General features: G+C 35.3%; 4 protein-coding genes across 4 annotated transcripts; all 4 read right to left on the reverse strand.

The window, feature by feature from the left end:
* Positions 1-1,127: 1,127 nt before the first annotated feature.
* LOC109166346 lies at positions 1,128-4,247 on the reverse strand. The gene is made up of 9 exons (XM_019315314.1): positions 3,882-4,247; positions 3,587-3,796; positions 2,932-3,321; positions 2,444-2,691; positions 2,154-2,354; positions 1,969-2,076; positions 1,811-1,886; positions 1,613-1,723; positions 1,128-1,285 (listed from the first exon to the last, which is right to left on the reverse strand). Exons 1-9 carry the CDS (start codon positions 4,245-4,247, stop codon positions 1,202-1,204), a joined length of 1,794 nt encoding a protein of 597 aa, XP_019170859.1. The 3' UTR covers positions 1,128-1,201.
* A 1,551-nt stretch (positions 4,248-5,798) lies between these two features.
* LOC109166354 lies at positions 5,799-7,632 on the reverse strand. Its single transcript, XM_019315327.1, has 2 exons — positions 5,874-7,632; positions 5,799-5,806 (listed from the first exon to the last, which is right to left on the reverse strand). The coding sequence occupies exons 1-2, from the start codon at positions 7,630-7,632 to the stop codon at positions 5,799-5,801; spliced, it is 1,767 nt and encodes a 588-aa protein (XP_019170872.1).
* An 8,512-nt stretch (positions 7,633-16,144) lies between these two features.
* Positions 16,145-17,755, reverse strand: LOC109171401 (myb-related protein 330-like). The gene is made up of 3 exons (XM_019320491.1): positions 17,358-17,755; positions 17,064-17,193; positions 16,145-16,958 (listed from the first exon to the last, which is right to left on the reverse strand). Exons 1-3 carry the CDS (start codon positions 17,491-17,493, stop codon positions 16,244-16,246), a joined length of 981 nt encoding a protein of 326 aa, XP_019176036.1. The 5' UTR covers positions 17,494-17,755; the 3' UTR covers positions 16,145-16,243.
* Positions 17,756-21,718: 3,963 nt separating this feature from the next.
* Positions 21,719-26,406, reverse strand: LOC109171400 (putative PAP-specific phosphatase, mitochondrial). The gene is made up of 9 exons (XM_019320490.1): positions 26,080-26,406; positions 25,886-25,988; positions 25,355-25,463; positions 24,792-25,000; positions 23,588-23,647; positions 23,020-23,402; positions 22,717-22,795; positions 22,588-22,638; positions 21,719-22,070 (listed from the first exon to the last, which is right to left on the reverse strand). The coding sequence occupies exons 1-9, from the start codon at positions 26,172-26,174 to the stop codon at positions 21,918-21,920; spliced, it is 1,242 nt and encodes a 413-aa protein (XP_019176035.1). The 5' UTR covers positions 26,175-26,406; the 3' UTR covers positions 21,719-21,917.
* Between the last annotated feature and the right edge of the window lie 733 nt (positions 26,407-27,139).

A 27,139-nucleotide genomic window follows, 5' to 3' on the forward strand; every position in this document is an offset into this window, starting at 1 on the left:
GTGTTGTTGTAGGTCACGCGCATAGACAACGGTTTTTAACCGTTGTCTTTTCTAGAAACGACAACGGTTTTTCAACCGTTGTCTATTAAGTGTTGTTGAAACCAGTGTTGTTAAAAGTCACGCACATAGACAACGGTTTTAAACCGTTGTCATTTCTAGAAACGACAACGGTTTTCTAACCGTTGTCTATTAAGTGTTGTTGAAACCGGTGTTGTTAAAAGTCACGCACATAGACAACGGTTAAAAACCGTTGTCTTTTCTTGAAACGACAACGGTTTTCGAACCGTTGTCTATTAGGTGTTGTTGAAACCGGTGTTGTTAAAAGTCATGCACATAGACAACGGTTAAAAACCGTTGTCTTTTCTTGAGACGACAACGGTTTTCGAACCGTTGTCTATTAAGTGTTGTTGAAACCGGTGTTGTTAAAAGTCATACACATAGACAACGGTTTTTAACCGTTGTCTTTTTTAGAAACGACAACGGTTTTCGAACCGTTGTCTATTCAATGTTGTTGAAACCGGTGTTGTTAAAAGTCATACACATAGACAACGGTTTTTAACCGTTGTCTTTTCTTGTAAAGACAACGGTTTTCGAACCGTTGTCTATTAAGTGTTGTTGAAACCGGTGTTGTTAAAAGTCACACACATAGACAACGGTTATAAACCGTTGTCATTTCTATCAACGACAACGGTTTTTGACCCGTTGTCTATTCAATGTTTTTGAAACCGGTGTTGTTAAAAGTGATGCACATAGACAACGGTTTTGTAACTGTTGTCTTTTCTTTAAAAGACAACAGTTATAAACTGTTGTCTATTGTGTGTTGTTGAAATCGCTGTTGTTAAAAGTCACGCAGATAAACTGTTGTCTTTTGTAGAAAAGACAACAGTTTCAAATTGTTGTCTATTGTAAAATAGACAACGATTTTTAACCGTTGTCTCAACGGTTTTTAACCTGCTTAAATTTTAATCATATACCAAAAAACAATTTATCCATTCACCATGGCCAACTGTAGTTACATAATTTTGCACAAGCTAAGGTTCAAAATAACAAGTGTAAATACTTCCATGACCAATTCTCATCGAATCAAATATCATCCAAGTCATAATAATACAAAAAACAATTCGACGAAGTCATCATAATACTACAACAAACAATTCCACGAAGTCTAAAAGATCACAACGTTCTAATGATCAAATCATACCTACTGTATATAACTTGATATAATATCGGCCCATTCAGAACGCACCAGATCAATAACCGCTTTGTCATATTCAACTTGTTGGAACTACATGTAAAAAGTGAGTAAATAAATTAGTAATTGCAATGAAATTCGAAATAAGTTAGGAGTAATTTTCAAGAACCAATATACGGTAATAGAGTTTTAGCAGTTCTAAAGGCAAGAGCTTTTGTATTTTCTCTAATCTCTCCACTTTAAACTTTGTGAATAAAATGATCAAATTAAAAACTAAAAAGCATTCATTCAATAGACATCAACAATAAATGGAGTACTCAAAATTATACTGGCAACAAGAATCTCAAATGCATCATATTTCCACTTTGAAACATTGAAATCAAAATAATTTTAAACACGAATTAGAAATTGAATTATTACCAGTGCTTGAACAGAATCTTTATCATCAATGTCCGGCATGTTCTCAATTAAAGTCTTCAGGTAAGCCATGACATAGAAACCGCATTGGTTACTATCCGGCTGACGAGGAGCCTACAAATGTTAAATAAGATTTGCATGTGCATTACAATTTAACATATACAAACACTTATATCTAATTAGTTACAAATATTAAATTACCTTGACAATTTCCCAAGCAGTTTTACTTCGTCCTTTCTTTCCATTCCCAGAGGCCGCATGAACCATTTTAATAGCCCTTCAAATATATTGTTGATTATTCAGATTATGTGATAATCATACTGATATAAATCGAAAGAAATAACAAAAAAAAAACTTACATTTCTACAACATGTTTCCAATCATCATCGCGAATGCGATGACTAAGAGGGTCCCACAAATAAACAATATCCTTACTGACGTTGATAACTGTCAGAATCCAATGGAAACTATACAGAAACACAAAATTATATTACATCAATAGAAAATAATATGCAATGGAAAGTATAATTGTAATCATTCTTACCCTACATTACATGGCACCAAAAGTGATGCACTACTTGGATTGTCAATTAGTCTGTCTGCTAAAGCTCGTGCCCTACTTTCCAACTGTTTGTCTAGGAAATTTTTATCTGTTCTTGTCGTTGGCACATGACCTACATGACATGGCTGCATAAATCTGAATTTTTCAAGCTTGTTGTCTTCCATCATCTTTTTATACAAATACCTAACATTGGAATGGAAACTGAATTAGAATAACAAAGCATAGAAGTGATAAGTATATATAATTGACTCGAAATATATATTAAATCATACCATATGTACACAGCAATACATGTGTACGATATTGGCATCAATTGACAAAACGGAGTCACATCTTCGTCGTGCACATATAGAGTACATTCTTCCCCGAAGACATTTTCATCTAGCACTATTTTTAAACTCTCTCCATTCCCAAGTGCACGCTTGTAATAACAGTATAGTAGCCATAATGACTTAGGCATACTTGAGGAGTTCAACTCAAGCTTTTTGACTTCCTTGCTCGGTTTCTTCTTACATTGTTTCTAATTTGCAAAATATACACATATTAGGTAAATAAATAAATATACTAACCAAGACATGTGAATTATATACATGCACAAATTAACATCTCCTACAGTTTATATGAAAAATGCAAAACATTTGAAAATTGAGAGGATGAAGCAAATCTGCAAAACATTTGACAGAGGCACCAATACGTAGATAGTAATTTTTGCCTAATAAACTAAGTAAAATGTAAACTTCAGTAAAGAGGGAATATTTACCTCCAAGACATCTTCTTTGTCAATAAACTGCAGCTCATCATCATCATCTTCGAAATCCAATTTTTGTTTCATAAAACCAATTTCTTCTTCACTCAGCTTCATCGCACCCTTTGCATCCTTTGCAGTACAACTCCCTTTTTCTTCAATCGGAGATGATTTAAAGGCAACATTTTGAAGGACCAAATTTTCTAACTTTGCAACTCTGTCTTCTACTGTTGCTTGTCGTCTTAGAAGGACATTTTTCTCATGGTTAGGAAGCATCCCTTTACCCAATCTGAAATATGTTGAGGGATTGACATGTCCACCTATAGCCCTCACCCGACCTCCATGCTCCTTAGATTCAAGAGCCTGTGTCAGGATGTCCTCATTTGGTCCTTGAAGTTGCAACTCCTTCATATTATGACTAAGCATCACAACAAATCATATTACTGCAATTACACAGGACAGTCAGAAATCATGTGGCATCAAACATGGGTGTGGTTTCTGCAAGTTTGTGTACTGTATAGAGCTAAATTGTTCAATGGGATAAGTTGCTATTTTTGTTAAACACACTTTGCAAGATGAATACCTGTGCAAAAGCTTGTGGTGGGCATTTGAACTTTTTAAATTAAATTGATATATACACATATAGATAGACTTCTAGTTTTGAGGTTACCTTGAAGTCTTCGGACATGCGGCTAATCACAAATTGACTCCATTCATCTCCCATAATACCATATCCTGGGGGTGGTTTGTGCAAGTTTTCTTCATCATTCAGTCTCTTCCAAATAAAGTTATTTGTGAGTTGTGTTTTATATTGCCGCCATTTGTCATTTGCTGAACTCAAGCAAGGTTTCTTGAATATTGCCGGAACTCTGAAGCTCAACTACATAGATAAAATTTTGTGAGAATTAAACGACTAATGTGTTAAATATCACAAATACTAAGTAAACGAATTAGATTTTCCTTACATTAACAGCGTCCCATATCTTGTCTTTAATATCCTGTGGCACATGTTTCCATGTCTTAAAATTCAACTTCACCTTTTCTCTTGCAAGGACACCAATGTAACTTTGTAGTTCTGCAGCACTATCTCCAATTGGTTGTCCTAGTTCATTGAATTGTACGTCTTTCTTCAGTCCTTGTGCCCTTTGCATAGCAAGCTTATGCATTTGGGTACGACCTCGTGTGCTCCTCGTTGACTGGGTTTCTTGAGAACCCGACATGTTTTCTTCCTCATCTACCTGAACCTCTTTTCCATTATGTTCTTCGTCACCATGTACTTCTTGTCCCTTTTGTTCCTGCTGTACAATTTTTTTCTTTCTTCGACCAGCCATAGACCCCGCAAACCTAATAAGCACAAAAACATAAAAACAAAATTATTAGAAATGTTCGAATTCATTTTCAGAAGTTGGGAGCCAAAAAAATTAAGGAATTAAACATAAGAAACATGTAAGAGCACATACAAAGTCATATTTAAAATATGAGGTTTGAAAAGTAATTATACACTAGAAACTTGCTACGAGTTCCTATTCTCAACCCATGTCCCATCACAATCTTCTCGAATGCATGGTGGTTCACTCTCATCTTTAACGTCAACATCTGGCATCCCTTTCGTAAAGCATTGATGATGGATTATTGGTTCATCCATTTCATTCCCATCTTGATATTCAAAGTAATCCCGACTAGGAGTTGCGAGCACGACAGACCATATAGGATCTTGAGGGTCTTGAATATAAAATACTTGCTTGGCTTGACTCCCTAAGATAAAAGAATCAGATTTGAATCCAATCCTATCGAGGTTTACTAATTTGAAACCAAGATCATCTACTTTAATACCATTGTTAGTCTCAACCCAATTGCATTTGAACACAGGAACTCGAAAGGTATGGTAATCAAGCTCCCATATTTCATCAATAACTCCATAAAATACCATATCTGACTCAATGGGGTTCTTATCCTTTGCACTAGAAACTTGCATTATATTTGCAACTAAGCTTACGCCTGAGTTCTGGACAGCTCGCAAATTATCACGATCTTTGGTATGAAAAGTAACTCCTTCAATTAAATAACCAGAGTACTTTAACACTTGGTTCCGAGGACCATGTGCCAACCATTTTAGTCTTTCTGATATTTCATGGGTGGAATCATTTATTGCTCTTCCAACCTTAAAAATGAAAGCACTTTAAAATTAGTATATGATAATAAAACCAGTGACTTTTATTTTTTGTACTAGTCATAGTTATACAACTTACACGATCACGTAACCAATTAATAAATGTGCGGTTATGCTCATCAAGTAGCCCCTTCTCTGTCCTAACTTTACCGCGCAATGTAGCCTTCAAATGTGCCTTGTGTTCCCTAACAAACGATATTTGACCAAAGTCAATTAACCACTACAATATAAACAATATATTGGAAGTTTTATAAGACTTGGAAAAATTACTTGGCATATTGGTCTATTTCTACATCATTTGCCAAAATATAACGATGTGATTGCTCCCACTCCTCTTGGCTAATGGATTGCACTTGAGCACCTGATAAAGGCCGAGTTCGCACCACTTCTTGAAATGTTGATGGGATCCCAACTGTTTGTACATCAGTCAAATACTCTGAGCAAAATTCTATAGCTTCTTCAGAAATATAACACTCGGCTATACAACCTTCTGGTCGATTGCGATTTCGCACATAACCTTTCAAGATTTTCATATATCTTTCAAATGGGTACATCCATCTATACCACACTGGTCCACACAATTTGACCTCTCTCACAAGATGAACAGTTAAGTGAACCATTATATCAAAAAATGAAGGAGGAAAGTACTTTTCAAGCAAACACAACGTTGTCACAATCTCATCTTGTAGCGCATCTAACTTTGAGGAATCTATCACTTTGCTACATATGACATTAAAGAAGAAGCACAACCGAGTGATAGCATACCTTACATGTTTGGGTAACACACCTCGAATAGCAACTGGAAGCAACTGTTGCATGAAAGTGTGACAATCGTGAGATTTAAGACCAACAAGTTTCAACTCCTTCACATTGACAAGGTTTCTCACATTAGATGAATAGCCTGATGGGACTTTCATATGTAACAAAGAGTTACAAACTTTCTTTTTCTCATCTTTGCTTAGGGTATAGCAAGCAGGTGGCAAAAACGTTCTCTTCTCCCCTTGTTTTGGTGCCAACTCCATTCTCACATTCATTTCCACAAGGTCTAGTCGAGCAGCTACCCCATCTTTGGTTTTTCCTGGGATGTCAAGTAATGTGCCAATAATACTTTCACACACATTTTTCTCAATGTGCATGCCATCAAGAACATGCCGAACATGCAAATGCTTCCAATACTCAAGCTCAAAGAAAATTGATTTCTTTTTCCAACATGATTCACTAATTTTTCTTTTAGCATTTAGCTTGCCACTGTTTTTTCCCCAACTACAATTGATCCCCTCAACTGTTTTCAGAACATCATGGCCACTCAATGGTTTGGGTGCTAAGTCGAATTCTTGCTTACCATCAAATGCCTTCTTTTGCCTTCGATAAGGATGAGTTTTACATAAAAATCTTCTATGTCCTGTGAATGCCATTTTCTTACTATGCTTCAACCTCTTGGCATATGTATTCTCACCACAGATAGGACATGCATGATATCCTTTGACAGTGCAACCTGATAAGTTCCCATATGCTGGGAAATCATTGATCGTCCATAGTAAAACAGCTTTAAGGACGAATTTTTCTTGTCGGTATGCATCATATGCTTCTATACCTTCTTCCCACAACACTTTTAAATCGTCAATCAAAGGTGCCAAATAAACATCAATGTCATTCCCGGGTTGTTTAGGACCAGAAATCAACAAACTGAGCATCATGAATTTTCGCTTCATGCACATCCAAGGAGGAAGATTGTATGTAATCATGATGACTGGCCAACAACTATATGTAGAACTCATTACACTATGGGGATTTATCCCGTCTGCAGATAAAGCCAATCTAAGATTTCTTGGCTCATTAGCAAAATCTGGCCACATTTCATCTACTGTTCTCCAACAAGGTGCATCAGCTGGATGACGCAAGTAACCATCACAAACTTTATTATCACTATGCCAAGTTAACTCCTTAGATATATCCTTGCTCCTAAACATTCTTTGAAATCTTGGTATCGGTGGAAAGTACCATAACACCTTTGCAGGAACTCCTATGGATATCTTAGAATTCTTGCCTATCTTCCACCTTGAAGTTCCACAAGTAGGGCAATTAGTACAATTTGCATTCTCCTTACGATATAAGATACAGTCATTGGGACACGCGTGTATTTTCTCGTAGTCCATTCCCAATGCAACCAAGCTTCTCTTTGCCTCATATAAAGAAGAAGGCAGTACGTTGTCAGTTGGAAGCATTTTTGCAAACAAATCCAGAAGGTCCGTAAAACTTGCATCGCTCCAACTATATTTTGCCTTCAAGTTATATAACTTCACTACCGCTGATAGTTTTGTAAACGTAGTACATCCAACGTATAGCGGTTTCTCTGCATCTTCTAGTAATTTACTAAATTTGTTGGGATCCTCAACGTATTCGTCATAAGCAGCATTTACCATATCTATAGGATTTTCATCAACACGATTATGCTCTTCTCCCCTAATTAGACCGCCATCATCTATTGAGTTGTTTAACGTAGCCTTCTCCCCGTGCCATATCCATGACACATACGTTCCATCCATTCCATTACGGTACAAGTGTGCCCTTATAGTATCAAGAGGTTGCTTCCTTAGGTTGCCACATATTGCACATGGGCATGATATTGAATTAGGATCAACGGCATTTTTTTTAGCAAATTGTAAAAAAGATTCTACTCCAACCTCATATTCATAACATAATCTATCTTTTGACATCCATTCTTTGTCCATTGTTTATTTATACACCAATGCTACAAAACAGTCAAGTGACAAGAAAAATAAATTCATATCGCTTAAAAATTATACAATTAGTAGTAACTACCAAAACAAAAACCACATACTTATTTGGTACCTGCTGCATGCATCGGTCATATATTGCCAAAACAAAAACTTATTAAATGAATATAATTATACAATTAGTAGTAACTAGCAAAACAAAAACCACATACTTAAAATACTAACTAACTAACTAACTAACTATATATATATATATATATATATATATATATATATATATATATATATATATATATATATATATATATATATATGTACACACACACACTAACAGTATACTATATATATGTGTGATGAAATATATATATGTTTTATAATTAATGTTGACACGGAATATATATTCTATACTAACAGTATAAAATATATATACTAATTAGTGTTGTTAGAGTATATATATATACTATACTGTTAGTGTATTTTTTTGGTGAGGATACTGTTGCAGGTTCTAGAACAAATAGGGCTGCTAGAAAAAGTAACGAGAATGGAAGTGATAGGAAGAATCTGAGGGGAGGTATAAATGGAGCAAGGAGTAGTAAGGTTTGAGAGAGGTCTGACATGGTGGAATGGCAAAAGAGAGAGATATAAATACCACCATACATATTACAGACTTAAGAATACAATAACTTCATTAATACCTTGAAGTAAATCTGCATAAGTATACTCTATTTCATTCAACTGCAATGTGTAGTCAAAGGCTCAAGTACTCATATAACTACAAATTTACTTTCAACCACATGTGAATCCTTTCACAACAGATTAGGCAGAATAAATGATAACACTTGAATTCATTAAAAAGTATCAATCATAACCTTAATGTGGCAGTTACCTCAGAACAAATTAAGCAATATAATTCTGCAAAAAACTAAGATTTCCTAGTGCCAATATCACATAGAATAGTTTGATTACCTCAACCTCAATAATAAACATGCCATGACAAACTCTAACCATTAAAAAATATAACTGACCTATTGGAGCACTGGGTAACTGTCCGTCCTTCAAGGGAAGCAGCAACAACCTGCCAATTACTCTCACCAAAAGCTTCCACAGCAGCTCTCAGTGTATTATCCTCCTCCTCAGTCTTCCTAGTTCAACCATCTGCAGAATGTTACAAACTAATTACATCAATTTCTATTACTCAAACAGTCAACAGAAGGATCAAATACTACAAGCTTCCTCAATTATGTACAAGGACTTTGTTCTGCACTCCCACTGCTTTTATGTGGCTATATCTCAACAGATTTAAGGTTGTGATCAAAAGATTTAAGGTTTGCTTTCTCAAACTGCAACTTGTTTTCCTCCTACTCTATTCCCATCTTTTATATCAATCATGTCCAATCCAATCAATGAACTAACAGATACTACATGTCTATGAAGAGTGTACCAGTAACAAAGGGCCGGCCTGAAACATCAGGTCAAATATTCAGAGCATAGGACCAAAGTTTGAACACAGAGCATGAAAAACACAAAGCCATATAAGCTTATACCTTCCATTCATGCGCTGTGGTTCAGAAGGAAGAGTAGCTCGCACACGTGTTTTCTCCTGTACGCGGTCGGCGGTCGGCGAGGGCGGTACGCAGTCGGCGGTCGGCGAGGGCGGTACGCGGTCGGCGGTCGGCGAGGGCGGTACGCAGTCGGCGGTCGGCGAGGGCGGTACGCCGTCGGCGGAGAGCACACGAGGAGGTTATCGGAGACTGGCGTGGCGGAGAGGGAAGACCGGCGTGGCGGAGAGGGAAGACTGGCGTGGCGGAGAGGGAAGACTGGCGTGGCGGAGAGGGAAGACTGGCGTGGCGGAGAGGGAAGACTGGCGTGGCGGAGACAATTTTGGACTAACCCTAATTTTGCGCTCTTTTGTCTGGGAGGGAAGACAAAAATTTCCCAAGTTTGTCTTAGAGGGAAATTTTAATTTGTCTTAGCTTAGAGGGAAATTTCATAACAAAATAATAATTTAATTACTCGAGTCGCTACATCCGGTCAATTAAAATAGAATCGGGTATATAGGTACAGAACACGAGATTCATAGATTTCTATAATGTAGATTCATAATTTCTAATTTAAATACAGTTGTATAGATTAATAATTTATATATAGTAAATTCATAATTTCTATACTGCAGATTCATAATTTCTGTATTGTTGATTCACAATTTCTAAAATGTATAGTTATAAACACTTGGGAATATGAACATCGCAAATTATAAACACAACGTTCTGTAATTGTATGTGAATATAGATCAGAGTTATTCAATCATTATGAATATGCATTTCAATTCAAAAATTATGAATATATAGTTTGGTAATTATGACATACAGCTAATTAAGATCGCGGCGGCAAAAGAAATGGGATATAGAAAATTGTACGGCATCGATCAACTACTCTTTCATATCCATTCTCAACGTGTTTCAGGCATGCCGGAGGGGTCGATTACCAACAGTTTCAACCTTGTTAGTCATGCGCTAGCCGGAAGGGTCGATTACCAACATATAGCTAACCTTAGCTTGTTAGTGAGAGTAACACATCTTTTGTACTAATAGTGAGAGTATATTTTTAATATAAATATAAAATTAAAATTTCGTCACTAAATCATAAACTTTTAACTAGAGTAATTTTTAACCGTCACAAAAATTATGCAAACAATACATTTAATGAGGGATTTTTTTACCCGTCACTAAATTTTTGTCACTAAAAGCTGTTTTTCTTGTAGTCTACATAAGTGTTGTTGTCGCTTGGTGGGTTTAACTTAGTTTATTATGTTAGTGGTCCTAGGTTCTATTCTTCTTGGGGGGAATTCTTTAACTATTTTCTAAAATTGTTGTCTTGGTTTTCACAAACAACACAGAAGCAACCCAGTTATATACCAGATGTTGCACTTTTAAACATAAGAGGTTGTGTTGTGTAGTTGGTAAAATTGTGTACTTGTTAAGCATGAGGTCATAGGTTCGACTCTTCTAGTTAACATCTTCATTTTTATTTTATATACCTGTTAAATAATGATGCGCAACGACAACGGTTGTTTAAAACCGTTGTCTTTATAGTGTTGTGTATTCAAATACACTTAAAGACAACATACCAAAGACAACGGTTAAATAAAACCGTTGTCTTAAACAAATAACGAACATGCAAAGACAACGGTTTTATAAAACCGTTGTCGTTTTAGTGTTGTGTATTCGATTGTGTTTAACGACAACACACCAACGACAACGGTTAAATAAAACCGTTGTCTTTTTTTAAAAAAAGAGCGCACAAAGACAACGGTTTTAAACAACCGTTGTCTTTCTAGTGTTGTGTATTCCAGTGCGCTTAAAGACAACACACCAACGACAACAGTTAAAAAAACCGTTGTCTTATTTAAAAAAAAAACGCACATAGACAACGGTTTTTAAAAACCGTTGTCGTTGTGGTGTTGTCTTTTCACAAAATGCACAAAGACAACACACTTATAACAACGGTTAAGTAAAAACCGTTGTCTTTGACAAAAGTGTTGCATCAAAGACAACGGTTTTGGACCAAACTGTTGTCTTTTATACAAAAGACAACACTTTTCTTAAAAACTGTTGTCTTTCTAGTGTTGTCTATGTGCATTTTTCTTGTAGTGGACACTGTTCCGAGACAACTGGACAAAACCCACATTAATTGCATGGCGAGGACCTAAAAAGACAGTAAATAGCAACGAGACCCACGCAATATAATCTTTTAATAAAGTTAACACTTAAAAGGATTAGGACTTTTGTTACATGAGTAGTCCCCACATTGTCTGGTCAATAAAGTCCTAGCCGGATGTGAAAATCAAAAGTGTCAAATTGATCCTCTAACTTCCTAGGGGCATTCTCAATAATGGAATTTTTGTTGTGATTTTTGAGGAGTTTTTGTAAGTGTAATTAGAAAAGAGAAGATGTGATGAAAGGGAAAAAAGAAAGAAAGAAAAAAAAAACAATAAAGCTTATTTTAAAAAAAAATTAAAGTGGACTCCACATTTCTACAACACACAAGAGATAGAGAAGCTAGCAAAGTGGACCCCACATTCCTGAAAAAACTCCATTTTAGAAGAGCTTGGCTTCTCTCTCTCTCTTCACTATCTCTCTTCCACCTCACTCATTTTTAAAAAAAAAACGGGTCCAAAACCTCCTTTTGGGGATGCTCTAAGTTATCCGAATAGTGCAATTAGATTCTCGAAAAAAAAAAGTTACATTCTAATTCTCTAAACTTGTAAAATTGTTCGATTGAGTCCAAATCGACCAGTATACTAGGTTATTTCTTTCCATGCTTGACACGTGTCATTTTTAAAATAATTTTTTTATTTTTATTTATTAAAATTATTTATTTATTTATTTATTAAATTATTAAAAAAAAAGTACAGCCATCGGCTGCCCGGCAAGAACAACCACGGTTGTCAAAGAATGACGGCCATGGCCGTCTTCCATATCTGGACCTCAAACAAGAGGTCCAGATCTGGACAATCTTGAACGAATGCGGCATCCATGGCCGAATAGTCGGTGGTTGTACTCTTTTTTTTTTCCTTTTATAATTTAATAAAAAAAATAAAAAGTGTTTTAAAAAATAAAAATAGAAAAATATTTTAAAAATAACATGTGTCAAGCCTGGAAAGAATTAACCTGCTATACAGGTCGATTTGGACTCAATTGAACAATTTTACAGATTTAGGAGATTTGAATGAATTTTTTTTAAAAAAAATTATTTAAGAGACCTAATTACATTATTTGAATAACTTAAGAGGTCAATTTAACTCTTTTTCCTAGTTTCCCATCCCTGGCCACTGCCTAGGGCGTCGATATCGTCGTTGTCTAGCTTTAAGGGATTAAATCCCTCGCTTGTATCGTCTAGCTCATTTTAACTTTTATTTATGAACTTAATCTTTTTTTTTTGTTTGTTTGTTTATAATTCTCATCTAGATAAGAGTCCATCACAACACTTTGTAAAATAAAAATAAATAATTGAAGCTTATGGAGTACACTTCAATTGATTAACAATAAAATAAAGATAACATTTGCTTCGCTGGTTGTCCACTCGTCCCCATTACAAGTGCTACAAGTACTTAAGGGAATCAAGGTTAGCTGAGACACATTTAAACAATTTACTCCTAAACCAATACCTTAGATAATTGGATCTAAGTTCGAGCCCTAAAAATGTACTCGTGAGGTTCTAGTATACTCCAAATGAGAAAATTTATGAATAAATCAACAATAAATAAATAAACAAATAATTAAAAGAAAAATGCTTCCAACCCCTACAAGTATCATCCCTTTTAGCTACTCCATAATTAAAAAATAAAAATTATTTATTTTCATGGATTATAGGTGAATTAATTGACCCCACATTGCATTCAAAAAAAAAAAAAAAAAAAAAAATTGACCCCACATTAAATTAATATAAAGAATTTGTGTATCCAATAAAAGGATAACATGTCAAGAAATTAAGTAATAAAAAGTAGTAATTGTAGAGTCAGTCTCTTTAGTATGGTTCTAATTGAAAATACCAAGCAAAGTGCATTAACACAACTAAAAATATGATTCTTTTTCTCTCTTTTTTTTTTTTTTTCAATTTTTTGGATGGCGAGAAAAATCCACCGCTACTATTTAATGGTGTACATTGAATAAATCCTTGTATAATAGTTTACAAATCACACTAGAAAGACCATGTGTGATGATCTGAGCTTAATCGAGAGAGTGTTAGCAAAAACCGATAACTATATATTCTTGTTACTATTATGTATAAAACTTAAACATGATATTGGTTTGATAGCTGATTGTGAGCAAAACAAGTTATTTTCTTCTAGATGAAATAACACTTGATGTGAAGATATAGAAGTGAAATATTAAATACTTTACTATTATATTTTTTGCCCACGCTAAAGGGACATCACCGGTTGAATCACTGAATGGGGGAAATATCATTTTTAATTACCAGTAAAGAAAATTGCGAATTGATGAATATGGAAAGTCGTTGATGGCTTGATGCATTAATTGAGACAACACAATTTATATATGCCTGAAACTGCAAAATATTTTTTAAATTATTTAAATGTTGACATTATATCTTTATTTTATTCTTCTTTTATGTTATCACATTTTTATGTATTAAACAATTTGTACCCAAAATTATTGGACTCTCGTCTGCCCTTATCTTAGTGCACCGGTGAAGGAATAAATCACAAAATTTGGGTTTCAATGGCCTCAGCCCTCATGTTATCATTTCCATTGGTAGGATTCAAATTTGCACATTGCTATTGCAAGCAGAATAATAACATATTAACTTATTTTGATATTAACTTATTTTGAATTGATCAATCAATTGAGTTATGTTTGAACAAAACATGTTACTATTTGCATTTTTATCTTTTATATGTCACATTTTCTATATAGCTAAATAGCCTAGTAACCTATTTTGAATTGGTCAATCAACTAAGTTATCCTCAAGCAAAAACAACTTAATTATTTTTATTTCTATTTCTATGTTTTATGCTGTCACATTTTTAAAGAGTTAATTACCAAAATGGTCCCTCGACTATAGCGAAAGTACCGACTTGGCCATCGACTTATTTTTTTGACCGATTCAGTCATCAACTATTCAATTTTTGACCTATATGGTCCTCCGTTTGTTTGGGGGTTAACTCTTCGTCTACTGTGAGTGCATAATAGTCCTTTCAGTCTCCACTTTGAGGGTATTAGAGTCCTTTCAGTCTTTCCCTTCACCATTTTGTTGTCGCTCTTTACCTTCACCTCGACTTTCATCAGCCGCTGTTTCCGGTGGGTTCAGAGCTGCCGGCGGGAACAAACTTGGCCCCTTCGCCACCGCCGCCGCCTGCTGATCCTGTATTGCCTAGCCCCGAGCAGCCCTTCTTCCCGGAAGTTCCTGACGGGCAGAGTCTATATATCAGAACCCACAGCCGCTGCCGCCGCCAGCAATAGGAAGAATTTTCTAGAATTGAAGCCTAATTGTTTCAATTGGTGGCTTCTCCTTCAAGAACTTACCAATCAAGGCTAGTTTCCTCTCCGTCTCTGCTAGAATTGCCCAATCTGACTCTTTAATTGGAACAATTGGCTCGCCTTGATGTTTTCTTCGCAGAATTGAATCTAGGTTTTCAGAATTTATATCTTGATTTTCATTCGCAGGTAATCGCTGCTCATTCCAAAATGGACGGGAGAGCCGAGGAACCGAAAGAGGGCGGTGGACCCTAGCCAAGTCCGTCTTTGGACCGTTAGGCACCCAAGTACATGCACAAGACCGCCTAGGGCAAGGCCAACCACAAATGACTTGCCCCTGGAAGACTCCTTTTCATCGAGGACCACAGACCACATGCTTCGAGCTTCGATACGCAACGAGTAGGCCTCAAGGGTCAAGCGGTCAAGAGAGACTAGTGGTCAGGCTCCGAGTAAACACCACGGTGAGGTCGAGCAGCTACGAAAATGAATGGATGAGCTATAGAAGTATATAGACGCCCAAAACGGGTCCCTAGAACCTCGGGACATGTTGTCCATCCCGTTCACCGAGGAGTTCATGGTTGAGCCCTTGCCCAAGGAGTTTTGCTTTCTTGTGATCAAGGCATACACGGGGGCTTTGGACCTTTAGACGCATCTCACTTGCTACTGGGTAGCCATGATGATGATGGGGGCTAATGACTTTGAGGGAAAGGTGGCCATCCCAATATTCACTTATGCTCTGAGGTTAGGCTTGGTCCACAATGACTTGAACCGATACCCATCCAAAACCTATTCTGAGTTGATGGACCGAGCAGCCTGGTTCACAAACGCCAAGGAGACCGAGATGAGGAAGAAGGACGAGGAGGAGAGGTGGGATCGGAAATATAGGGAACCTCAAGCCCTGTGGAGGATCACTGTGTACTGAGCCCACCACGCCGAGAGCACACAGAGGGACCGAGGCTAGCTCCCTTACGCTACTTAAAGCTGCTAACACAACCCGTGAACACCATATTGGACCATGCAAAGGTCATGGGGATCGTGGAGTACCCCGGTGAATGTATGAAAATATCTCCAAAGTTAGACTCCGCCAAGTATTGTTGGGACACGACATAGGTGAGTGCATGCTTTTCTCAAATGCCAAATTCAGGTGGAGGTCGTTCAGCAAGGCTACCTCAACCAGTTCGTGAAGAGGCCGGATCAAGGGCAAGGTCCAAGCAACGTGCTGAAGAAGATTGATGTGTCTATATATATATATATATATATATATATATATATATATATATATATATATATATATATATATATATATTACAGAAACAATTTAATTAATGACTATACTTCTCTTATTTAATTCGAAAAATTAATTATAACTTCTTAATTACTAATAATTGTGGATTAAACAAAGCTACATGAATTCATTCACATCAAAAAATGTTTGCGACATCAAAGTTCCACAAATTGCTGCAGTAGCTAATTTCCCTCTCGTCCTCTGTAGTTGTGGTGCTGCTACTGTTAACTTGACTCGACGAAGGCGTTGACCACCCTTGCCGGAAGCCAAAACGGTAGCTCTCGTCCGCCGCCGGAGCCGGAGGATCCATCGCTGACTGGGGATCAACGGCCGGTTCGTAGTAGCCGTAGTTTTGCAGCGGCGGCAGCAAATAATCTTGTGTCAACTCAGATTCCGGCAGTCCAGTTCCTAGCCAGAAATCGTTCGCCGGACAATTTTCTAACCCGAATTCGCCATTGGGTTGCTGCGTAAGCTGAGCGGCGGCCATGGCAGGGCTGTAAACTGGGAAATCTTGAACTAGAGGCGGCGGCGGCGGCGCATGCAGTTGTTGAGTGTCTTGAACGACATTATTGGCGGTGTCGGAGTTAATTACGTTGTTGTTGTGGTGCTGAGACGCGGCTAACCGAAGGAGGTGAGGATTAGCGAAGGTCTGGGCACCTAAGATTCTTGAATTGTACAAGAGCGATGGGTTGTTGTTCAAGATTGACGACAGATCAAGAAGATCAACACGGCGGCGATGCGTCACCGGATCAATCCCCATTCGCAGAAGCTTTTTCCTAATGTGGGTGTTCCAGTAATTCTTGATTTCGTTATCCGTTCTCCCCGGCAACCTCGCAGCTATGGCCGACCACCTTAACCAAAAACAGAACACCAACCATTAGAATTTAAGATTAGACCGAAATCCCGAATTGAGTCAGTCAAACCAACACTAAAAGATTGAATCCCGAACAACTTACTTGTTTCCTATGATACTATGGAGTTGAATGATTATCTGTTCTTCCTCTAAAGAAAATCTTCCTCGTTTTATGTCGGGACGGAGATAATTCATCCAACGAAGCCTGCAACTCTTTCCACACCTCTGCAGCCCTAATAACAAGTTTTTAAAACAAGAATTATTTATCAGCTATTACACAAAAACGAAATTTACCCAGTAAATCATAGCTAGATTTCTCTCGTCATCAAAAAAATTTACGGGTTTCTCTGATCACCCAGAAATTAACATGTAAAACAAGCACTATAATGATGAGTACCAGCATTGGTGGGAAGAGTTCTCCAGTTTCCATAGCCATGTTTGTTAATGTAATCAATGAGTTTCTGATCTTCTTCAGCAGTCCATGGTCCTCTCTTCAGACCATCCTTATCACTACAGCACGGTGTTCTTCCCATGATGGTGGAGATGAATTATTTCTTCAACTATAGAGATAGAGATATATATTTTTATATATATAGTGAGAGAGAGAGAGAGAGAGTCTGCAATTGGGATTACTGGAAAGGTGTGTGTATATATAGAGACATTTAGAGAGTGAGAGGGGGTGGAGAAATGGAGGTCAAAGGTAATCGGCGCCGTCCTCTGTTTTTTGTATGGCAACGTGTCCCAGTTTTTCTTGAAGGGGAAATGTGTATTCAATTGAAAATTTGTATTGACAAGGTAGCAATTAGCAATTAGCAAATGCCAATTTTACTATAAGTTTCTATTTATGGCTAAAACTTAAAAAACAAAAATTCATGTGACCCACTGCTATAAAAGTTTTTATTTGTATGTATATAAATGTGTATGTATGTGTATATAATAAATTTGTGCCTCGAAAAAGGTGGTTGCGTTGTGTGCATTATTTTCGTTTCAAAATTATTTGATTTTTGTCAATACTTTCTTGGTCAGGTTCGTAACGTAATTATTTTTAATTTGTTTGTAATGATTAATATAAGAGACCATAAACCACTATAATCCGAATATTAATTTAGATAAAATTACTATAATGGATAACTAAATTGGATTAATAGATGTGAAATTACCAAGTTATTTTAATAGATTACACAATTGAGTAAAACTATCAAAATTGATGACATAATTAAGTACAAAAAGTCAATTAAAACTAAATAAAAAAAAAACTACTATAATTAATGACTAAATTGAATATTAACTTTAACTTCATTATTTGACTAATTTTACGAACAAAATGCCATACGGGCGGGCCCATACAAGAGTGTCCTTTGCATTGTAGAGTAGGGTATTCCCATCTTTCATCAATCTTTGAAAATGATTACGTATTTTAAAAATATTATATTCAATTTTTCTTTTCATTCATTTTCATACTTTTTTTTTCTAGTGAAACTAAGACCCTCCTCGCATTTTATAAATAGAGTTTTGTAATTTTCTAGAGAGCTTTGATTAACTTAAAACTTTAAAATTCTTTTTAATTCAAGAGATCATATCTTTTATTTATCTTACATTTTCACTTATGCGATATTTTCTCTAAATGTGAAGTACTTTTTTTCTCTTCTAAATTCATGGGAGATTAAAGTATTTTGATTAGAGTTGTAAAAGTCTAACAAGTTGGGTTGAGTTCACACCATTTTCTTACTAGGCCACATAGAGCTTCTTTTTTTTGGCCAAGGTTTCATACTATTATTTATTAATTAATGTTATAAATGTTCATATGCAATAAATTAAGGATTAAGAAATTAATTATTCAAATTTTGTTAGCATGATGCTATAAATTCTATAATAAATTATTGTTCTAAAATATAATAAATCTTACGACAACACCTAATAATACATACGTGTATAGTATCCGCAATAATGCATTGACTATTCTTCCATCGAAAAAGAAAAATGGCAAAGAAACTGCCCAAATAGCCAATATATATTGACACTATCCACTTTTGTTTACTCTTTCTTGTGTCCACAACACAATTCCTTACAATATTAGAAAACAAAAAATTCAAAAGTGTCAATACTTTTTATTTCTCATTTTACATGTCTTATTTATTATTTACTGTTCAAGCTAATTTTTATTTTTTCACTTATTTTCTTTTGCATTTTTTTTAATAATTTTTTAAATTTTTTTGTTGTATTTAATAGTACTTTTCATATAATTTCTAAATATATAAATTTTATATACCAACTCTAAACTTAAAATTAGATATATAAAAAGTTGAATTGTAAATTACTTCAATCAAGCTAGTCTCGTTAACCAAACAAGACACATAAAATGGATAGAGGAAGTAATAGAAAATGTTATGGTATCGAACCTAAAATGTTGTATTTTAAAAATATAAAGGTGTATGTATCTAGCTACTTAAACAACTTATGAGAAATTATAAATATACTGTAGTCAATCTTTTTAAAAATACAAAATTTTTTAGCCAACCATCGTTACTTGAAGATGTAATCACGGTAAAGTTTGCTTTATGATCTTAACCAGTAAAGGACTACATAAAGATAAACCAACTTAAATTTTTTGAATTTTTTGTAATTGACATGTAATTATTATTAAAATAAACATTAACTATAGTCCTAATTACATCAAATACAACTAAAAGTAAATGTAAAAAATTATGAAATTTATATTAAATGTAAAAGATATTAGGGCATTAGCATTTAAATAAATAAATAAAAAGGTGGGTGGGACACCTACACATTTAATACTGACGGTAAATTTACGCGTAAAGGTGAATTTTATTGTACGGTATATAAATGTTAATTATAACCCAAGGTCAAACATTACTCTATTCATATTTTCATACTAGCTATGCAAGCTGCTCATTTTGAGTCTTTGACCCGTCCATTCCCACCCAATCCGGGTGCTAGCTGGTCGACAATATCAACCTTTTAAAACCGACATGGCGACATGGCCATATACCAAGTTATAGGCAAATTATGATGTGGACCAAGTTCAAAACGTGTGTCTATCGTCAGTGATACTATTTCCTCAGTCAATAAATATATATATATATATATTTGTAAATATAGAGTTCAAAAATTGTGAATATAGATTCAAAAATTGTATTATACTATTGAATATAGAATTCTGTAATTGTGAATATAGAGTTCTTTAATTGTGAATATAGAGTTATGAAATTATGAATGTTCTGTAATTGTAAATATAGAGTTCAAAAATTGTAAATATAGAGTTCTGCAACTGTGAATATTAAGCTCTGTAATTTTGTATCTTAAGATCTAAAATTGTGAATATAGAGTTTTAAAATTGTGAATATATAGTTCAAAAATTATGAATATTTTTAGAGGAACAAATTCTGAAGACAAACGACAAGTTAACGGCAAGAAAGGAAGTAATTTTTTTTAAAAAAAAAAAATCAGACGGCATCATTTTGGAGCAAAAACAACATCGTTTTGGACTAGGGTCCATGACAATATATATTTAAATATACAATATATATTTAATCATACAATTTAACCGATTATAACAATCTTTATTTATATAAGTCACCAATAACAACTATATTTGTATAATGTATAAGGTAAGACTTGAACTTGGTATATTAAGTGAGATGTTCAACATCAATTCTTGAGGGAATACCTTGTCAATTTATACTTTATACAATAGTAATCAAACATTCAATGTTGAACTAACATGTGTAAAGAAATCAGGATTCACCCTTTATACAGTATATTAATCAAACTTTTCATTTTGAACTAACATGTGCAAAGCAATTACATGTTTTAACTTTTTGATTGTATATAATTTTATATATAATATATTTAATATTGAAAACGGAGAATTTCCTATCTTCAATAAAATTTTGCCACAACGAAAAATTTCCCGCAAATGTGGAGATGGGGAAAATATATCTCTCAAATGTTCAGATGGGGGCAAGACATGAGTAGGGATGGGGAATATACTATTGTATATTTCTCGCCTTGTGACCATCCTCTACCAGTAAAATCAGGTTTCATCGACTCAAGATACCAATTTATGGTATAAGGGTATTGACAAGTGGCAATTTCTAACTTTACCAACTAGACTAGATATTAAATTCGTAGTGTTAGTTTTGTAACTAAATTATGGGACATGACAGCATAATCCTGGGCTAATGTTGCAGTGATTGGTGTCAACAAGCTAATACAGATACAATATCTATAAACTATAAATTAAGAACACATAAACATAATCAAGCATAGATCATAAGCCGGTATGCATGGACTAAACTTAAGTAATATACCCCAGCATATATATATATACTTAATTCAATGGATTTAAATAGACTCAAGGTTGAAAATCCAACCTATAAATAGTAGTTATCCAAATCCGGGAGTAGGTTCAGTACCTAATTCAACGAATTGCTTACATCTTCATACTTTAAATAGTAGCTACCTGTCCAAACAGGTGGGCTTGCTTGTACAGGGTTGCCACAATACACTGTAGTAGGTCGATTATAAGTATTTTAATTTAATTATCAAATCAGACTGTTATTAAGGAGTGACACATTGCATGTTTTGACTAATTTGAAAATTACTCAATCAAAATATGTCATGTCAGACGAGATCGGTCTTGCCGAGAGGAAGTCAAGTATTTCCAAGGAGTAATCTTTTTCTTTTCTTTTTCTTTTTTTTTTTTTTTGTGTTGAGCTATTTTCTGATATGAGAGGAGACCAAGGAATCCAAATATATACTACGTTACTATTATGACAGAAGTATGGTTTTCTGTATCAGTTGATTCAGTTCAAGAATTTGAGGATTTAATCTGAACTTTAAATAAACCAAGGCTTGAAGAATAGATAGTGCAGAATATTGAATGACAGGCAATAATGAGTTGAGGAGCAAGAGAGAGGTGAAGGAATACCCAGAACTAATAAACCACTGATGAACTTGAAGAGATCATCCCTAATATATCCTTGTGTAAGCTTTGATTGGTCACAAGAATGCCGCCGGAAGGAAATATGAGTCTCCGTTCAACTTCATCTTCGGCAAAATCAATATCATTCCCTCTCCAGTCACTCACCTGATACCAAGTTCAACATTTCTAATTAATCACCCCGACAAAAAGTTTGGTTAATTAGCTTTTTGTAACAACTTATTACTCCAAAATGCTAAAATTCAAAAAGCTGTTCAAAGTAGCTTTTCAATAAGCTTTTGAGAAAGCCATTTTGCATGTAATCAGCTATCAACTAACATCTAATTTACCAAACACTTTCCTACAATCAGCTAATGCTATCAACTAGTGAAACCCACTAACCCAATCAGCTAACAACAATTTACCAAACACCCCTTTGTAAAACTAAATGTATGTCATATAGACTCAATAACAGAGGTGATAATATAGATCTTGCATGCAGTTTCACTAGCTTTAAGTAAGTAATTGCTGCTTTGGTGATGTTGTAACAAGTCCAGTGGCTAGCAAGTAGCAAAGCATAGACAAGGTTAAACTTAAGTGGCTTGTATATATAACCGAGGGAGTGTAATACTGTAATGCTATATATATACATGACTACTTGGTATAAAAGAAAGAATGCCCATACCTTTCCACCAGCTTCATGGATGCATATGACTCCTACAGCATGATCCCATGCCTACAGTATGACATGATTAAGCATCAGCTCATTCTATTGCAATTATTAGCATTGACAATGCTGAACATGACATATTACCCTGATGAGTTTTCCAGTCTTCACATGGATAATAAAAACTGATGCCCTTCCAGAAGCCACCATCAAATATTTACACAAGCTGTACACAGAATATAAACATCATTTCAAATACAAGCAAAAGAAAAAAAAAATCCGTGAATTCAATGCTAAAAGAACACAACTAGCATATGGTAATAATTTCAAATTCTAAAAAATGAGGGTGTTTTTGTTTTTCTTTTGGTAATTAACAATCAATTTCTAATCGACACAAACTTGGTATAAAAGTAATTGGACTTTAAGAAGTTATGTTTTAAGACGAATAACCTTCCACAGCAAGCAGACAAAAGAAGAATGTCTCTGTCTCCAACTTTTTCAGCCTGATTTTTTGCATTGAATAAAGCTGATAGGGGTATTAACTCCCATGTTTGAGACTCTGGAATGCAAAAGCTTGCATCCTGAACTAATTGGCACTCATCAACAGAGCATCTGGTCCAGTTATTAGACAATTCACCACTTTGTGTGTTCCATAACCTCTTTCTCCATGTTCCACATCCCAAATGAGAAACCATTATGATTCCTGATGTTATGGGCGTTTTTTCGTAATCCTTGTATCCAGCTGAGGAATTGTCAGAATTGTATTCCTTCCAGTTTGGACAGCCCATAACTCCTAAAACAATTTGTCCCTCAACTACAAGAGCCAAACCAACCTGAAAATATGAGGGCACGTTCAGATATATAAATTGAAGGACAGATAAAGAACCAGAAATTAATTGGAGGAAAGAACACAGACTTTTTGCAGGATTATATTACTTTGCCACAAGTAAAACAATCTTGTGCTCAATGCAAAACTAAAAAAAATTAGTGTGAAACTAACAAAATTTGTAAAGCATACCACATACAGAGCATCGCCGCCTTTAACAAACCCTCTTGTCCCATCAATAGGATCCAATACCTGTACCAAAGTGAAGGAATCAATGAACAAAATGAAACATTGAAAACTAGTATACCATATAAATATGCATCATGTTTTTCTCATTCACTTCGAGCAAGGGAGCTAGCAATGTTTGTTTGTTTATGGTTCTTCTTTTTTCTTTTTTTCTTTTTTTCTGTTTTCATGTCCAAAGCACAAACTAATGCTCAAGAAATCATAAATTTCTTCTTCCGTCTTTCTTTTAGAGAAAATTAAGATTTCATTGTGTCACAAGGCAGAGAAAACGAAAGGAAAAATATAACTGCACTATTCCCAATGAATTCATCAACTCTACAACTTCAGCATGCAATAACCACTCTCAGATATTTAAGACAGCCAAAGAAAAACAAAGAGCAGAGGAAATAAAATTTAGACATAAATGGGACATCTTTATGCCTTCAAAGTCCAAGACCAAAACATATACGATAATATCTATTTCCAGTATGATAATAGATTCTTTCCAGCTGAGAATGCCACAAAAGACATGTCCAATATCTAAATTTATCTAAAACATATATAGAACTATGTCCTATAACATTATCAACATTTTTTTGGACAAAGATGCTACATATGGGGGGGCAACCCCAACTGAGTTAGTCGGGCTATTAGCTTGGTAACCATAAGGTTCCAAGCTTGACTCTCAGTGGGAGCGGCCTATTGGCCTTCTTGGATTGAGCCGGTCAACTATGGGCAACCTAGGTTGGTTTACCTCCTTGTGGCTTGTGGTCCTTTGCCGGCTAGGGTCACAAGGCGAGGTTTACCCAATGCACACCCTTGGGTAGTGGCTGCGTGCTTCCCTCCTCACCCAAAGATGCTACATATGGTATAGCACACTTAGAAGAAGTAGAATTATATGAGACACATGTAAATCACACAATTACCAAATATCATTCAGGAATTAGACAACTTTCTAGCCATGAATGAGATATAAGAGAAAAGTGGCATAAGCATGACCACGTGATTAAGGCTTTGCAGCATTACCAAGTGAATCTTTTCTTTTGGTCAACAGACTCAAAAAGAATCCTTGTTTGTAAATATGACAGCAAAACTAAATATAAATCTTCAGATGCTCTTGAAAGTTTATAACTGCATTAGATTTTATTACCACATGTCAAAACAAACCCACCCAATAAGTGGCCGGAGAAGGGCCAAATGTGTAGGCATCCTTTCCACCTCTGTCAATTGCTCTCAGAACATCATCCTCTGTCAACTTATCTCCAAATGTTGCTTTAGTTGTAACCAAATCAACCACAGGATCAACCAGATTATTCACACGCAAAGATGCCGAGTCTTCTTCAGCCACCAGAGGAATAGAGGGAAATAGTCTACCCATCTCTGTCATATTAAAACAGGAGATAGCTTACCAAAATAAATAAAAATAGGCAAATGAAGGAGGAAGAAAAGAACTAAAAGGGAAACAGCTGACTTCAGCGACAAGTTAATATGCTCATAATTCATTCCTCACTGTGCCCTTCATAAATAAATCATCCATAGTTTTTACTCATGAATTCAGTTTTGATTTCTTATGGATCAGTGGTTGAAACTCCAGTGAAATTCTTTACTAACTCTCATTTGGCCTTTTATGTATTAAAGAAAAAAAAAAATGAAACCAAATGACATAATAAAAGATTATATACTTGGAACAAAATTAATTTTTTATAAAATTTGCATCAACAAATAGACCATTACCCAAGCTAACTAAAGCCTGCACTCCAAAATCTGCAACAGTCACTGGGGTCTGGTCATTTTTCTCAAGAATTTGTCCATCACCATCACTGGAGAGCAATGACTTCTTAACCTAGCAATCGCCAATAACAACCAACAATTTCAGAGTATTACACTACTCACAAATAAAAGAGATCTCCATTGTTCCTTACAGTAGGAGCAGAGGAAAACATATTTATTATTTTTATTATTACTATTTCAATTGTAAACGAGGAAAAAGATACTTCTGTTTCCAATCTTTGGTTTAGTCTACTCAGTACTTTGCAATACAGGTTAAACTCAAAATGACATATCCATGAGACATTTTCCAAAATTTAGAAAAGAAAGCACAAAAAAGAGCCCCCAAAAAAACGAACACAAACAATGGCGATAATGTAGTTGCAGAAACCTAAAGAAAAAAAAAAATTATTGCATTGAAAATCTGAAGTTAACTAAAAAAATTTCAGCAAATCAATAACGAAGTACTGCAATCAATCAAAATGCTTGAGAGAGTACATCAACGCAGAGACGACAAGCTCTCTCTACAACATCCACGGCTGCCTCGAGCTCTTTGTAGTATTTCGCTTTCTGCTCCGAAAGCGGAAGCCTCGAACTCAACCTTTAACCCAATGAGCAACATAATTACGAAAATTAAACTCTATAAGCTTGGAGAACTGTGAAACCCTAGGATTCCAATTGAAGATTAGAACCTCACGGTGAAGCAGCGCCGGCGGGGAGGCTGATCGAACGGACGGCATGGATGAGCTTTGGGGAATCGAACGGCGGAGTAGCGGAGAAGATCCATTGCAGGAGAGAATCAAACGGTAAAGGAAGCTGCGAATGGAATATGCTATATTTAATGTTTAATGTTCATTATATGATGAGAAACGCCGACTCCTAACGGCGAAGAGTATAATGGCGGCCTGCGGGGATAGATTGAGCAGCCCGGTGACAGTTGAGTCCGTTGGTTAGTTTTCCTTACGGATATTTGGAGACGAAAGTGTTTCAGTTTTCACACGTGCAGTCCGATCTCAATCGTCCAATATAAATTCAGCACAAAAATATGCAATGAATATTTTTTTAAAAATTGAATATGGGTCAAATAGGTCATTTAACTATAAGTTAAAGTGCAACATTCTTTATATTGTGGACCGCGGTTTACGTGCACCGCGGTCAAAACGCCGTCGTTTCTTTAAGTAAAAAAACAGCGCGTTGCTACTGTTAACGGAGCGCGCATTTTTTGGTGTATTAATTACCAACTGACACTATAGTGTATCTAAACTGACATTACAGTGTATCTAAACCAACACTTCCTCACGTATTTTTTTATATATTATCAAATGATACTGTAGTTGTGGTGAAATGAAACTACAGTGTATATAAAATGAAACTAAATAACATTTCACATATTTGAGTGTATATTGTGCAATGAAGCTGTAGTTATATCGAAATGATCATGTAGACATGTAGTTGTGTTTTAATGAAACTATAGTGTATATAAAATAAAATTAAATAATATTTTCACATATTTGAGTGTATAAATATCGAATGAAACTGTATTTATATCGAAATGAAACTGTAGTTGTGTTAAACTGAAACTGCAGTGTATACAAAATGAAACTAAATAACAGAGTTACTTTTTGCGGAACGGCGCGAAACAGGTGTCGTTTCTTTTCATTAAATAAAACGACGTCATTTTGAAGCTCAGTGTATAATCGATTATGCACCGCGGTGCACGATATAATTTGCCAAAGTGCAATTGGCCCCATA

The sequence above is a fragment of the Ipomoea nil genome, unplaced genomic scaffold, assembly GCF_001879475.1.
Source record: "Ipomoea nil cultivar Tokyo-kokei standard unplaced genomic scaffold, Asagao_1.1 scaffold0317, whole genome shotgun sequence".
Lineage (NCBI taxonomy): Eukaryota > Viridiplantae > Streptophyta > Magnoliopsida > Solanales > Convolvulaceae > Ipomoea > Ipomoea nil.